At 45.8% G+C, this 14,005-nt stretch overlaps 1 protein-coding gene across 1 annotated transcript in view; it reads left to right on the forward strand.

Annotated features, from left to right (window-relative positions):
* TBCD (tubulin folding cofactor D) overlaps positions 1-14,005 on the forward strand; it is a gene marked incomplete at its 5' end in the record, with an annotated part of 278,426 nt that overhangs the window by 207,896 nt on the left and 56,525 nt on the right. Inside the window, 3 exons of the mRNA XM_089661798.1 lie at positions 343-405; positions 3,321-3,397; positions 7,178-7,259. Coding sequence (XP_089517924.1) covers positions 343-405; positions 3,321-3,397; positions 7,178-7,259 — 222 coding nt within the window. The remainder of the gene's footprint in view (positions 1-342; positions 406-3,320; positions 3,398-7,177; positions 7,260-14,005) is intronic.

Raw genomic sequence — 14,005 nt, forward strand, 5'->3', positions numbered from 1 at the left:
ACATGCACTTTCCCAAGAAAAAAAAACAAAAAACCTAGCAATACAAACTAAACTGAGCATGTGCAGAGTGATTCCACATGATATGTCTTATCAGGAGATAAGAGGTGACACTGGAAGAAGGGGAGGATCAGAGAAGACAGGATCAAACAACCTTTTTACACAATGCAGAGGCCTAACCTCTTAGGTTCCACAGTGAGTATAACAAGCATGCTTTGCTGCATCTACAGACTGATTGTACTGTTGTGGGTTTAGTAACACGTTAACTTTCATTGTGTACATCTGGATCTTGTGAGAGGTAAAATATGTGGTGTCCTAACGTGTTTTTTTTTTTCCTCTCACCAGTTTGCCATTTGATAGAAAAACTTTCCCTTTCCAAAATCCCGCATCCCGGAGATGCTGCATTAGGTAAGTTCATGTGAAATCTTCCCATTAGGCTCCATTCACACTTGTGCGACTTCTAAGCCGTGTGATTTTCATTTCGACTTTACGGTGTGACTTTGGATGAGTGCGACTTTGGCTTTGGCGAAGGATTATTGTTTGTGCTGTACAAAGTCACACGCAAGTCACATGTAGATCATTCAGGTGTGACTTACATGCAACTTTGGGGGGCTTAGATGAAAGTCGACCAAAGTAGTGCAGGAACTACTTTCAAGGCACTGCGACTTGAAGTCTCATAGATATGAATGGTACTCATTGAGAAACATGGAGTGGGACTTGTCATGCGACTTTGGACCCCAAAGTCATGTGACAAGTCGCATAACTGTGAAACAAAAGTGTGTCCGTCCCAGGAAAAGTTGGGAATATAACAAACAATGTAAGAAGTGTCCTCGGGAGGCAGTATATGCAGGAGGGGTTGATGGAGGGTATGACAGCCTGCAGGAGGGGAATGCTGAGGGTATGATCTGGGGCAGCAGAAGATACAAGAAGAAGGCCTGTGGGGGGAGCAGGATGAGGAATGGCTGGCATTCCTGTAAAGAAGGCTTTGTGGGTGGTGTACAGTATCTGTGGAAGGAAGACCTGAGGCTTTCATTGCTGCCACTGATTATTATTATTATTATTACATCGAGTTTATATAGCGCCAAAGGGTTTGCTCAGCGCTGTACAATAGGGGGGACAATACATGGCACAGTACAACAACAACAAACAACGTACGAGGGGTAAGAGGGCCCTACTCTTACGAGCTTACAATCTAGGAGGGAGGGGGTAAAGGTACAGTAGGAAGTGGCTGAGGGGGATGAAGTGGTGGGAGGAATGAGGGAGGATGGCCGTTAGGTGAGGGTGGGGTAGGCTTCCCTGAAGAGATGGGTTTTGAGGGAGCGCCTGAATGTGAATAGGGAAGGCGACAGTCTGATGGATTGGGGCAGTGAGTTCCAGAGGATGGAGGAGGACCTGGAGAAGTCCTGCAGTCGTGCATGGGAGGAGGAGACCAGGGAGCAGGATAGAAGGAGGTCCAGTGAGGAGCGAAGGGTAGGGTGGTACTTGGTGATCAGGTTGGTGAGGTAGTCAGGGGCAGTGTTGTGAACGGCTTTGTAGGTCAGGGTTAGGAGTTTAAATTTGATGCGTTGGGCACTGATGACAAACCATATTCTAGTGCACCTGAGACGATGGTTAGCAGAAGTGCTGGCGGCCAATAAAACACCACTAAGGGCTTTATGATTTGTCATGGAATCATTCTGGATATAAACACATACAAGCATTGTCTATCCAGCAAAATACCTATTCAGAGCTTTTATTTTTTGAAAGAAACGAGGGGTGGACATACCTGTTGTGTGGACCATACAACTGCACAAGAGCCCTTTAAGACCCTCTTATACTAGATGGGGGTTGGCGGCTGATGGGGCCTCTCATGTTGTCATGTAGCCCTGGATTTGGCCTACTTCTATGGCAGATAAAAAGTGATAGTGGGAGGTTTCCTTCACAATGCCCTAACCATTCCCTACACTGTGAATAAGTGTTTGTAGTTGGGCTGTAGCTGAAGGACGGGTCCAAACATTATTCTTGGACCCTTTGGTGTCTATCTGCAACTGAGCTACATGTATGAAGTCTGGCAGATGAGAAATCATTCATCATAAGATGGCGGCCATCTGATCGTCATAAAGAAATTCTGTAATTGGTCTTTTCTGTCTGTCTTCATTGTAAAATTGTGGGACACAGTAGACGCTCAGCCAGATACTGAGTACTTCCTGGTTGGCTTCTGTAAGCCACATCAGGGGGTCTGCAAGCCATATCAGGGGGTCTGTAAGCCACATCAGGGGGTCTGTAAGCCACATCAGGGGGTCTGCAAATCACATCAGGAGGTCTGTAAGCCACATCAGGAGGTCTGTAAGCCACATCAGGAGGTCTGTAAGCCACATCAGGAGGTCTGTAAGCCACATTAGGGGGTCTGTAAGCCACATCAGGGGGTCAGTAAGCCACATCAGAGGGTCTGTAAGCCACATCAGGGGGTCAGTAAGCCACATCAGGGGGTCAGTAAGCCACATCAGGGGGTCAGTAAGCCACATCAGAGGGTCTGTAAGCCACATCAGGGGGTCTGCAAGCCACTACAGGAGGTCTGTAAGCCACATCAGGGGGTCTGTAAGCCACATCAGGAGGTCTGTAAGCCACATCAGGAGGTCTGTAAGCCACATTAGGAGGTCTGTAAGCCACATCAGGGGGTCAGTAAGCCACATCAGAGGGTCTGTAAGCCACATCAGGGGGTCTGCAAGCCACTACAGGAGGTCTGTAAGCCACATCAGGGGGTCTGTAAGCCACATCAGGGGGTCTGTAAGCCACATCAGGGGGTCTGTAAGCCACATCAGGGGGTCCTGTAAGCCACATGATGCTGCAGAGCCACTGACTGGTTCCCACAGGGCGAGTTGCATGAAGGAAATATTTTGTATGATTTTCTCTGACCCATAAAGCCGGCCATACGCGGGTCGAATTCTGAAAGAATTTTCTTTCGAAAATCTTTTCTAAGAATTTTCCTTCAAATTTCGCACCATTAGTGGGTCACAGAAATAGCCGATTTTCGTGTGATCATCGAATATGAGTGATCGGGCGTGTTGGAAAGTTTTTTTGAAAACTAACAAATTTCGAATCAATGGGAGAATCATTGGGAAATATAAATGAAAAAGAAATGAGCGGTGACCTGGAAAGAAAAGAAAATTCTTGGCCACAGAAATTCTTTTCTGTAGCAACAGACTTGGTTGGTCAAATTTCGAAATCAATGGTGGCACCATCGGGTTACAAAACGCACAACGTTTGCAATTTCCTAAAGAAAATGCATTTGGAGTTTGACCCGTGTATGACCTGCATAACTCTTTTTTTTATTTCTGTCTTAGCTGACTGGCAGCAGCTTATCAACGACACCCTGAAAAACCTCCATTTGTTCTCCAGCTCCGCCCGACAGAAGATAAAGGTACAGCCCTCTCTCCCTATGAACCGGTCCCCTTCCAGACCTCCACAATGCATGGTGACATATGTGAAGGGTGGATTATTTCTTATCAATGGACAGCCAGGGAATATTGGGTTTCCAGCTAAAAAAAAAAAAAAAAAAGTTCAGTCCAAGCAGATTGCTTTTCCTCTGTTGTTTGGAATGTTTGCTTTATTTTAAAGTGAGCCTCTGGCAGGCTATGGACATCCAAATATTTGCATATTCTTAATAAAGAGCAAATTAAGTTTAAAACAAGCACTCACTGACCTCTGTACCTGCAGGCATTGTGGTGCAAATCATCTTCAACATCACATCAGAAGCTCTGAAGATGTTCAAGTCTTTCTTTCAGTAGCTTAGTCCCTCCCCCAGAAACATTTTCTTTGTGTTATATTAGAAATTAGAAGTTTGGATAGCTGCTGAGCTTACCCCGGGGGGTATTGGGGTTGTTCTGCTGAATCACTGATGGTTGGGGAGGGTTGAGCTGCCGAGTCATTGCTGGGAGGGTGAAGCAGGTGAAGCTTTTGAGCCACAGCTGGTATAGAGGGAGCAGGGGAAGCTGAGCTAATGAAGCACAGCTGGGAGGTGGGAACTGAGCTAATGAATCACAGCTGGGAGGTGGGAACTGAGCTAATGAATCACAGCTGGGAGATGGGAACTGAGCTAATCAATCACAGCTGGGAGGTGGGAACTGAGCTAATGAAGCACAGCTGGGAGGTGGGAACTGAGCTAATGAAGCACAGCTGGGAGGTGGGAACTGACCTAATCAATCACAGCTGGGAGGTGGGAACTGAGCTAATGAAGCACAGCTGGGAGGTGGGAACTGAGCTAATGAAGCACAGCTGGGAGGTGGGAACTGAGCTAATGAATCACAGCTGGGAGGTGGGAACTGAGCTAATCAATCACAGCTGGGAGGTGGGAACTGAGCTAATGAATCACAGCTGGGAGGTGGGAACTGAGCTAATCAATCACAGCTGGGAGGTGGGAACTGAGCTAATGAAGCACAGCTGGGAGGTGGGAACTGAGCTAATGAAGCACAGCTGGGAGGTGGGAACTGAGCTAATGAATCACAGCTGGGAGGTGGGAACTGAGCTAATCAATCACAGCTGGGAGGTGGGAACTGAGCTAATGAATCACAGCTGGGAGGTGGGAACTGAGCTAATCAATCACAGCTGGGAGGTGGGAACTGAGCTAATGAAGCACAGCTGGGAGGTGGGAACTGAGCTAATGAAGCACAGCTGGGAGGTGGGAACTGAGCTAATCAATCACAGCTGGGAGGTGGGAACTGAGCTAATGAAGCACAGCTGGGAGGTGGGAACTGAGCTAATCAATCACAGCTGGGAGAGGGGAACTGAGCTAATGAGTCATTGCTGGGAGAGTAACTTTGAAGATTATTTGCTCCACAGTGCCTTTAGATAGGACTCTTTAAAATCTGATTTACAATTTGCCAAGAAAATGGAATTATTGAATGTCCATAATCTGGACAGAGGCTCACTTTATGACATCCTGATTGTTGCCTAATTTTGCCATATATTTTTTTATTGGACATAAATCTCTCTGGGCTCTGTATAATGATTGTAAAGATGATTTTTTTTAAATAACAAGCATGATATACTTACCTGCAATAGTTTTGCACAGAGCAGCCCCAATCCTCCCCCTCCCAACGCTCTGGGCTCCTCCTCCTTCTCCTTCTGCCACCATAAGAAGCCCCTTCCTATGGCATACATACAGGCTCTATTAACACACACATTGTGGCTCGGACCCGCCCCCCCATTTCCTAGATTTGGCAGGAGCCAATGGCTCCCTCTGCTGTCACTGAGTCTCGTGGGGAGAGAGAGAGAGTGGAGAGAGCCACCGCTCTCAGGTACAGCACTGAGTCTAGTTTAGACTGAGGGGGAGCTGCACATGAAATGCGATTTTTTTTTTTTTTTTTTTTTTTTTGAATGCAGAGAATGCATTAAAACGATAGTAAACCCCAAAGAAAAATTCCCCCAAAATTTCCCTTGCAAAATAATAACATAATATACACAGAATATAACTGGATATAACATTTATAGGTAAAGTTGATCCAGGGAATATCCGATTGCCTCTCGGGGGATCAGGAAGGAATTTTTTCCCCTCCAGGAGCAAATTGGATCGTGCTTTGCTGGGCTTTTTTGCCTTCCTCTGGATCAACTGTGGGTGTAGGATTATAACTTTTTTTTTAGTTCAATTGGATGGACTTTTGTCTCTTTTCAGCCAGACTAACTATGTAACTAAATAATACGCTACTAGCACATTATGAAAGACTTACCTGAAAACGAAGCCCTCTACCACTGTAGATGCTTCCATCTTCACCCGGTCTTCCTTCCTGGTGTTGGCTTCAGCTGTTTGACTGGCCAAGACATGATGACGTCACTCTGGTGCATGTGGCGTGCCGTCCATTGAGAGCACAGTGCGCATGCAGCGGTGACGTCACCGACTGCTACTACAGTAAATAACTCTCAAACGGTGCTTGTTTAGGAGATATTTACTATCCGTACAGGTGAATTTTTTTTTAGGCTCACCTATAGGTACAAGGAAACTACAGGGTTTACTTCCACATTAACCCCCCTGGCGGTATTCCTGAGTGTAGCTCAGGAAAAACGTTTCAGCACCACAAGCGGTAACCCCCCCGAGCTACACTCGGGAATACACTGCAGCATTGCTCCGGGATCTCTTCTTCACTTACCTTGTCCTGCACTCCCGCGATGTCCCTCCGGCAGTGTCCCCGGCAATGTCCTCCAGCCGATGCCGGCATCTGTCTTCCGGGTTCCGTTCCCTGCGACGTCGGGACGTACGGGGGACGGAACCGGCTGGAAATTTGAAAGTTGTAAAAGTGACATTCACTAAATACACTAAAATCACATAGTATAACATTCCTGTATCAAACCATTTCACATACATTTTGTCCCGAGTGCTTTGTCCGGCGCCCTGCCTGCATTTTTACTGTTCTTTCTGCCTGGAAACTGAGAAACGTCCATGGCGTCCAAAAAGCGTCCCTTTAGGTCAGACGCGGTTTTAGACCGGCTAGAGAACAGCGATAGTAAATCAGAACCACTTGCAGAATTGAGTGATAATGATTGGTGGGGGAAATTCCTCATCAGACACTGAAAACGATTCTGCGACTGAGCTCAGCGATGTGCGAACTTGGCGCTCTATTTCACATTTCAGTGTTTTTGGTTTGGTTATATTATTAAATTAAATTTATTATTATTACTTTTTATGATTAATTATTAAATTATAATTTATGATTTCGTGTTTCAAATTGTATCCTCCCCGGGATGTTTACTAGACTCTTGTTCGGACAGATTTCAGTGAGTTATTCCTAAAAATTACAGGCCTACAATAAAAAAAAATACGTATTTCCATGCAAAAAAATGTACCGCTTTGAGCACAGAAATATTGACATAATCAGACCGCTAGGGAGGTTAAGGAAAAAACCGGAAGCCACATTAAGGGGCAATTCCTGTCTCACTGCTGAATAAACAATTACAAGATATAAACAGGAGCCGCTTTACTTATTAATAATTATATATTACGAAATATTTGTAAAATTGTGCCACTCCTGTCACCCCTCCCACCCCAGTATAAGCGCACATTTCCACGATTTAGTAGAGCTGAGTCAAGCGACCCGTCGGGAGGTCTGACAGATTAATAAACATTTATTATCATTTTGCTATCAGTAATCCTCCATTCCATCTCTTTATATGTGATTTGGTAATCCCCATGTTGTCTTGCTGTCTGCAGGAAGCCGCTGTGTCATCTCTGTCCGCCTTATGTAATGAATTTTATCAGGACCCGGATGGAGAGGTCGATCCAGTCCGGCGAGGTAGGTGAATCACATCAGGGCTTTTTTTTTTTTTTTTGAAGGGACTGTATTAATGACAGGAGCCCCAGCCAAGACTAAGCTATGTTAAGATAATTAACGCTGGGATATATGGACCCAGCCCTGTGGTCACACCTACATCTCTATACTAAGAACCGCATTGTGATTGGACGGGCTGGCATCTGTCATGTGTCATTTTTCTATCTTGAAAGAGGAAAAGAGGCCGCAGGCGACGAAAGTAAAGGGATTGTTCCGTACCAAGCCCTGGAGTTATTTGTAGGTGTCTCTGCTTTAAATTGCACCGCGGTTTTATTACACTTCCTGTCTTGTCACAAGAATAAACTTGTCCACCAACTTTGTCGGCATGTAAATGCTGGAAAACTAAGTGCCATATTTAAATGGACTTCATAATCAGGTGATCTGAACAGCTGTTGTCTAGTTAAAGGGTAACTCCCACTATCGTGGGGTGAAAAAAACAGCAAATTAGAAAAAAAATAATCAAGCATATACAATTGCAAAATAAGTTATATTGTACTTGAATGTTAATAAAAATTACCTTTCCTTTTCAATCTGCAGCTGGTGTAATTTTCTGTAAAATGCAATATGGCCGCCTGGAGGCGTTCTGTACACAGTTGGTATACCGAACGCTCCCCAGAAATGTCATTTTCTGCTTGTGTGATCGGCTCACTGATTTTTTCTGCATCCCTTCCCTTTCCCAGATGTCATATTTGAGCATCCCTTGCAACAGAAATGTCATTTTTGGTGAGATACTCCCAAAGGGAAACCGTGTCTAAAGAGATGCAGACCCTGCCACTTTCCTCATTAGAGCCCTGCAGGTGCTGCAGCTGGCTGATAATTACAAAATAACTCCCATTCACAGTTACTTTGCGCATGGACAAAGAGAAACAAAATAACGAAAGGTAGGGATCTGTAACAAAGTTTGGTAAAATTCCTGCAGTGTACATAGGTCACCCAGAGGGAAATGTTTTTTCTTAACAAAAGTGGAGTTACTCTTTAAGAATTACTTTAAAGCTGAACTCTAAATTTAACTTTATTCCCCAAACACGTAGCAAATCCTCTTCTGGTATTGAATCTGATTACTCTCAATTCTGCTAACTTGCATCTTCACAATATAAGCTCTTGAAGCTGCAGCAACTGTCTGAACCTCACCTTCATTTCCTGTCTCATCGACTTTATTCATCCTCTTCCCCCTACATTGCCATCTCCCGCCTCCTACAGCTGTTGACTTACTCTGATGTCAGTCATTTTTTGTTCTTGAGCAATAAATAAAAGAACACATCCAGGCATTCCTTCAGATGGGCATGCTCAAGCGACTGATCGGCAGATTGCACATCTAAAGTCTGCAGCACCCAGTGACCAACAGGAAAGAACATGCTCGTCTAAAGGAATTCTGTGGATATGTTCTTTCATGATCTGAGCAATGGACTATAACAGAAGATTCAAAACACTTCTCACCATAGCAAAGACCAGCAGAAAGCCCCAGAGATGATTTCACTGGTGTTTCTTGAAAACAAAGTACAAATGGGAAGGTATTAAATGTGTACATTACCTTTTCAGTTTTAAAAGCATTACATATTGTTTGACATTCAGGAGATGTGGAAACCCTCAGTTATGTAGTATAGAGAAGACACAATTCACACCCTTAGATAAAAAGCATAATTGATATCTCATGGTATCTCATGTGGGTTTCTTTGTCAAACCCCCTAAATAAAGGATATATAGTATTTAAGTCAGCACACCAAGTAGTTGCTATTCCAGTATTGCAATTTTCTAGAGACATTACGGCAAGACAAGACAATATACTGACACAAACTGGTGAAAAATTCTGATGTTTTTCTGATGTTCTAAATTCTACATCTACTGTACTAGAAGAAACACCAGAGCATAGATTGCTGCAAACAAAATTAAAGTGGATGGGAAAAGAGATCATCCATATATAAAAGGAAAGTATAGCAAAATGTAATACTACTGTACTGAATTGCAGGCACTTGGAAGCCAGATGGAGGTGGGGAAGAGGGACCCCATGTTGGGTAACACCTCCACTTTATCAAGTCAGAGGTGCGACAAAATTAAAGTAGAACTAAAGGCAAAGCTTTTCTTCATTTGGATAGAGGTGGGGGGTTATAACCCCCTGTCAGACTTATCGGTGTCCCATTGGGGAGATTTCCCTTCACTTCCTGTCCCATAACCAAAACAGGAAGTGAGATTCCCTTGGGGGCAACCCCAGGCCAACAGAACTAGTGTCCCCATTGGAAGATTTCCCCTCTGTTCCTGTTGTGGGGACAGCCCAAAATTTGTGATTTTATTTTACTTTCAGTTTTGATGATAAAGGACAAACAGAGTGGGGGAATCTCCCTAACGGGGAGTACAGACAGCAATGAAAGCCTGACCAGTGTTCTAATCCATCTCCACTCCATCCAAAACTAAAAAAAATTAGGTTTGCCTTTAATCATACTTGAAATAAATGAGAAACGTTGCATTTTTCATAACACTAAACCCGCAGCTGCTCATGAGGAAGGCAGAGAACACTTAAAGTGTTACTAAACCCCGGACCCCGCATTCACTATATCCGCTCTCCCCGGACCCCGCATTCACTATATCCGCTCTCCCCGGACCCCGCATTCACTATATCCGCTCTCCCCGGACCCCGCATTCACTATATCCGCTCTCCCCGGACCCCGCATTCACTATATCCGCTGTCCCCGGACCCCGCATTCACTATATCCGCTGTCCCCGGACCCCGCATTCACTACATCCGCTCTCCCTGGACCCCACATTCACTACATCCGCTCTCCCCGGACCCCGCATTCACTATATCCGCTCTCCCCGGACCCCGCATTCACTATATCAGCTCTCCCCGGACCCCGCATTCACTATATCCGCTCTCTCCGGACCCCGCATTCACTATATCCGCTCTCCCCGGACCCCGCATTCACTATATCCGCTCTCCCCGGACCCCGCATTCACTATATCCGCTCTCCCCGGACCCCGCATTCACTATATCCGCTCTCCCCAGACCCCGCATTCACTATATCCGCTCTCCCCGGACCCCGCAGTCACTATATCCGCTCTCCTCGGACCCAGCATTCACTATATCCTCTCTCCCCGGACCCCGCATTCACTATATCTGCTCTCCCCGGACCCCGCATTCACTATATCTGCTCTCCCCGGACCCCGCATTCACTATATCTGCTCTCCCCGGACCCCGCATTCACTATATCTGCTCTCCCCGGACCCCGCATTCACTATATCTGCTCTCCCCGGACCCTGCATTCACTATATCTGCTCTCCCCGGACCCCGCATTCACTATATCTGCTCTCCCCGGACCCCGCATTCACTATATCTGCTCTCCCCGGACCCCGCATTCACTATATCTGCTCTCCTCGGACCCCGCATTCACTATATCCGCTCTCCCCGGACCCCGCATTCACTATATCTGCTCTCCCCGGACCCCGCATTCACTATATTCGCTCTCCCCGGACCCTGCATTCACTATATCCACTCTCCTGGACCCTGCATTCACTATATCCGCTCTCCGCGGACCCCGCATTCACTATATCCGCTCTCCCCGGACCCCGCATTCCCTATATCTGGTCTCCCCGGACCCCGCATTCACTATATCCACTCTCCCCGGACCCAACATTCACTATATCCGCTCTCCCCGGACCCTGCATTCACTATATCCGCTCTCCCCGGACCCCACATTCACTATATCCGCTCTCCCCGGACCCTGCATTCACTATATCCGCTCTCCCCGGACCCCACATTCACTATATCCGCTCTCCCCGGACCCTGCATTCACTATATCCGCTCTCCCCGGACCCTGCATTCACTATATCCGCTCTCCCCGGACCCTGCATTCACTATATCCGCTCTCCCTGGACCCCGCATTCACTATATCCGCTCTCCCCGGACCCTGCATTCACTATATCCGCTCTCCCTGGACCCCGCATTCACTATATCCGCTCTCCCCGGACCCTGCATTCACTATATCCGCTCTCCCCGGACCCTGCATTCACTATATCCGCTCTCCCCAGACCCTGCATTCACTATATCCGCTCTCCCCGGACCCCACATTCACTATATCCGCTCTCCCCGGACCCCACATTCACTATATCCGCTCTCCCCGGACCCCACATTCACTATATCCGCTCTCCCCGGACCCCACATTCACTATATCCGCTCTCCCCGGACCCCACATTCACTATATCCGCTCTCCCCGGACCCCGCATTCTCCCACAGTACACAGAACATGGAAATGCAATTATTTTATAAACTGCTAAATATCTTTTCTCATCAGCAGTATATAGCAGTCTTATGACTTCTATCAGTGGTCAGGAGAGCTTGTAGGAGGAGTTTTTTCTTTCTGCTCTAGGAGGATGCAAAACCCCCTGACCTCTGTCTGGAGAGTGCTGATTGGCCCTCCCAAAAAATATATATATATATCTCTAGCAATACACACTAAACTGAGCATGTGCAGAGTGTCTCCACAGGATATGTCTTATCAGGAGATAAGAGGGGGGCAATGGAGGAAGGGGAGGATCAGAGAAGACAGGATCAAACTGCCTTTTTACACAATGCGGAGGATTAACCCCTTGGGTTCCACAGTGAGCATAACAAGCATGCTTTACTGCATCTACAGACTGATTGTACTTACAATCATCAGAAAGGAGGAAACCCGGTCTTTGGTCATGTCCATGGATTCCAGACTTCAGGCACTCATTGCCAGTAAAGGATTCTCAACAAAATATTACAAATGAACATTTTATTTATGATTATATTCAACTGTCCAATTACTTTTGGTCCCTTGAAAAAGGGGTGGGGGGGGGCTACTCTTAATCTGTAATCTTGAACTGTAATTGATAATCCCTTCCTCCAATGTGGATGTACATACCCTTAAATTAAACCTGAGTGTGCACTTTCACCCCATATCCATTCTATATCTATAGCTTCAATATGTTTTGGTAAATACCTGAAAAAAACTAAAATTGTGCCTCTGTCCAAATATATAGGGAACTAACTGTATTTTCTCTTTTTCGGACCATTCTCTGTAAACCCTAGAGATGGTTGAGCCTGAAAATCCCAGTAGATCAGCAGTTTTTGGAATACTCAGACCAGCCCCTCTGGCACCCATAACCACGCCACATTCAGTCACTTAAATCCCCTTTTCCATTCTGATGCTCGGTTTGAACTTCAGCAAGTCGTCTTCACTACATATAGATGCCTCAATGCATTGAGTTGTTGCCATGTGATTTGGCTGATTAGTAATTTGTGTTACCAAGTAATTAAACAGATGCACCTAATAAAGAGGTGATACTTGTAGTCAGGGGCGGACTGACCATTTGGGAACTCGGGCACTGCCTGAGGGCCCGGGGTCAGAAGGGGGCCCCATGTGATGCCCCTGGTACCTTTTCATAGGCTTTTTTGGGTGTGGTTTGAGTGTGGCCAAGGACACAGGGGCCCCATGGTCCCCTATTGCCCAGGGGCCCCGTGAGTTGTCAGTCCGCCCCTGCTGCTTCTGTCTGCCTGATCCCTGAGCCTGTGGTGTTTAGTGCTGATTTCTATCCACACGCAGTGCCTGATTTTGGCCAACAGAGGGCAAACTATCCAGTATGACTGAAGAAAGCAGTGATGTCACCTACATGTGCTAATTATTAAAATATAACTTGTTGGATCTCTTGATGATTTTAAAGGCTCTGAAGACTTTCGCAGATTTAGGATAACATAATGACTGATATCAGTAGCTGATTTCTGTGAGCTGCGCAGGGTTCAAGGTGAAGGCTCTCAAGGTATTTCAGTTCCTGCACAGAGAGCTGGAATGGAAGACTGAAAACTGTTATTGTGATTCCTATTTGCTCAGTCTAAAGTTTTTAGTCCTTTTTCTTTCAAAAATTCTGAGTGGGAAATTCTGCCCTCCTATCCTCTCTTAGCTGCAGCTCAGCTCACAAAACTACAAAGGGTTAAAAGGGGAACATCCATTGTGAATGGAGCCCTCCTACCTATGTTCCTGCGATGACAATGCGACAGTCCAGGAACACGTGACGCCCGGGGTTGTGTCTTTAGTCTGGTCTCTCTAGGGAAGTTCACATCGAATGATAACTAGAGCTAAAACATAAAAAGTCAGTAAAGTCACATTTGTAAAGTGTATGTGAACCCTCACCTTGTGAAACAACCCATTCGGTTTAAAATAAAAATGAAAGGCAAAACTTTTGTGTTTGTGTATATATATATATATATATATATATATATATATATATATATATAAAATATAAATACATTTTGCTTACAAACCCTCTAATCTCAGCTGTAAAAGGGTGTCCGAGAGGTGGGGGTGGGGACTGCAGGTGGGGCATGTCAGCAGGAGGTAGAGAAACAGCATACACTGACCTTCCCAGTGAATGGCTGTGCAGGTTTGGGAAGCATGACAACATAGGTCTGACCATTGGAGGACAGGCAGGCTGTTGTCCCAGCACAGCCAGAAAACTGACCACACTGGGATGGATGAGTTTCTATGCCTAGTGTGTTCAGTTTGAAACAGCAAAGCACAGGGACTGGCGGGATCACGGATATTTCACACAAGGAAGCAATACAAAGAGAACAAGGTTCCTTTTTAGAAAAGTAAATGGTACAACAGACACATATCAGGAATATGAAATTTGGGGTAGCATACACTGAATGCCAGCTAAATACACAGACAACATAAGTACAGTATTCTGGTTTGTGCCTG

The sequence above is a fragment of the Staurois parvus genome, unplaced genomic scaffold (genome assembly GCF_062004578.1).
Source record: "Staurois parvus isolate SC_StPar_1 unplaced genomic scaffold, SC_StPar_1.0 ptg001387l, whole genome shotgun sequence".
Lineage (NCBI taxonomy): Eukaryota > Metazoa > Chordata > Amphibia > Anura > Ranidae > Staurois > Staurois parvus.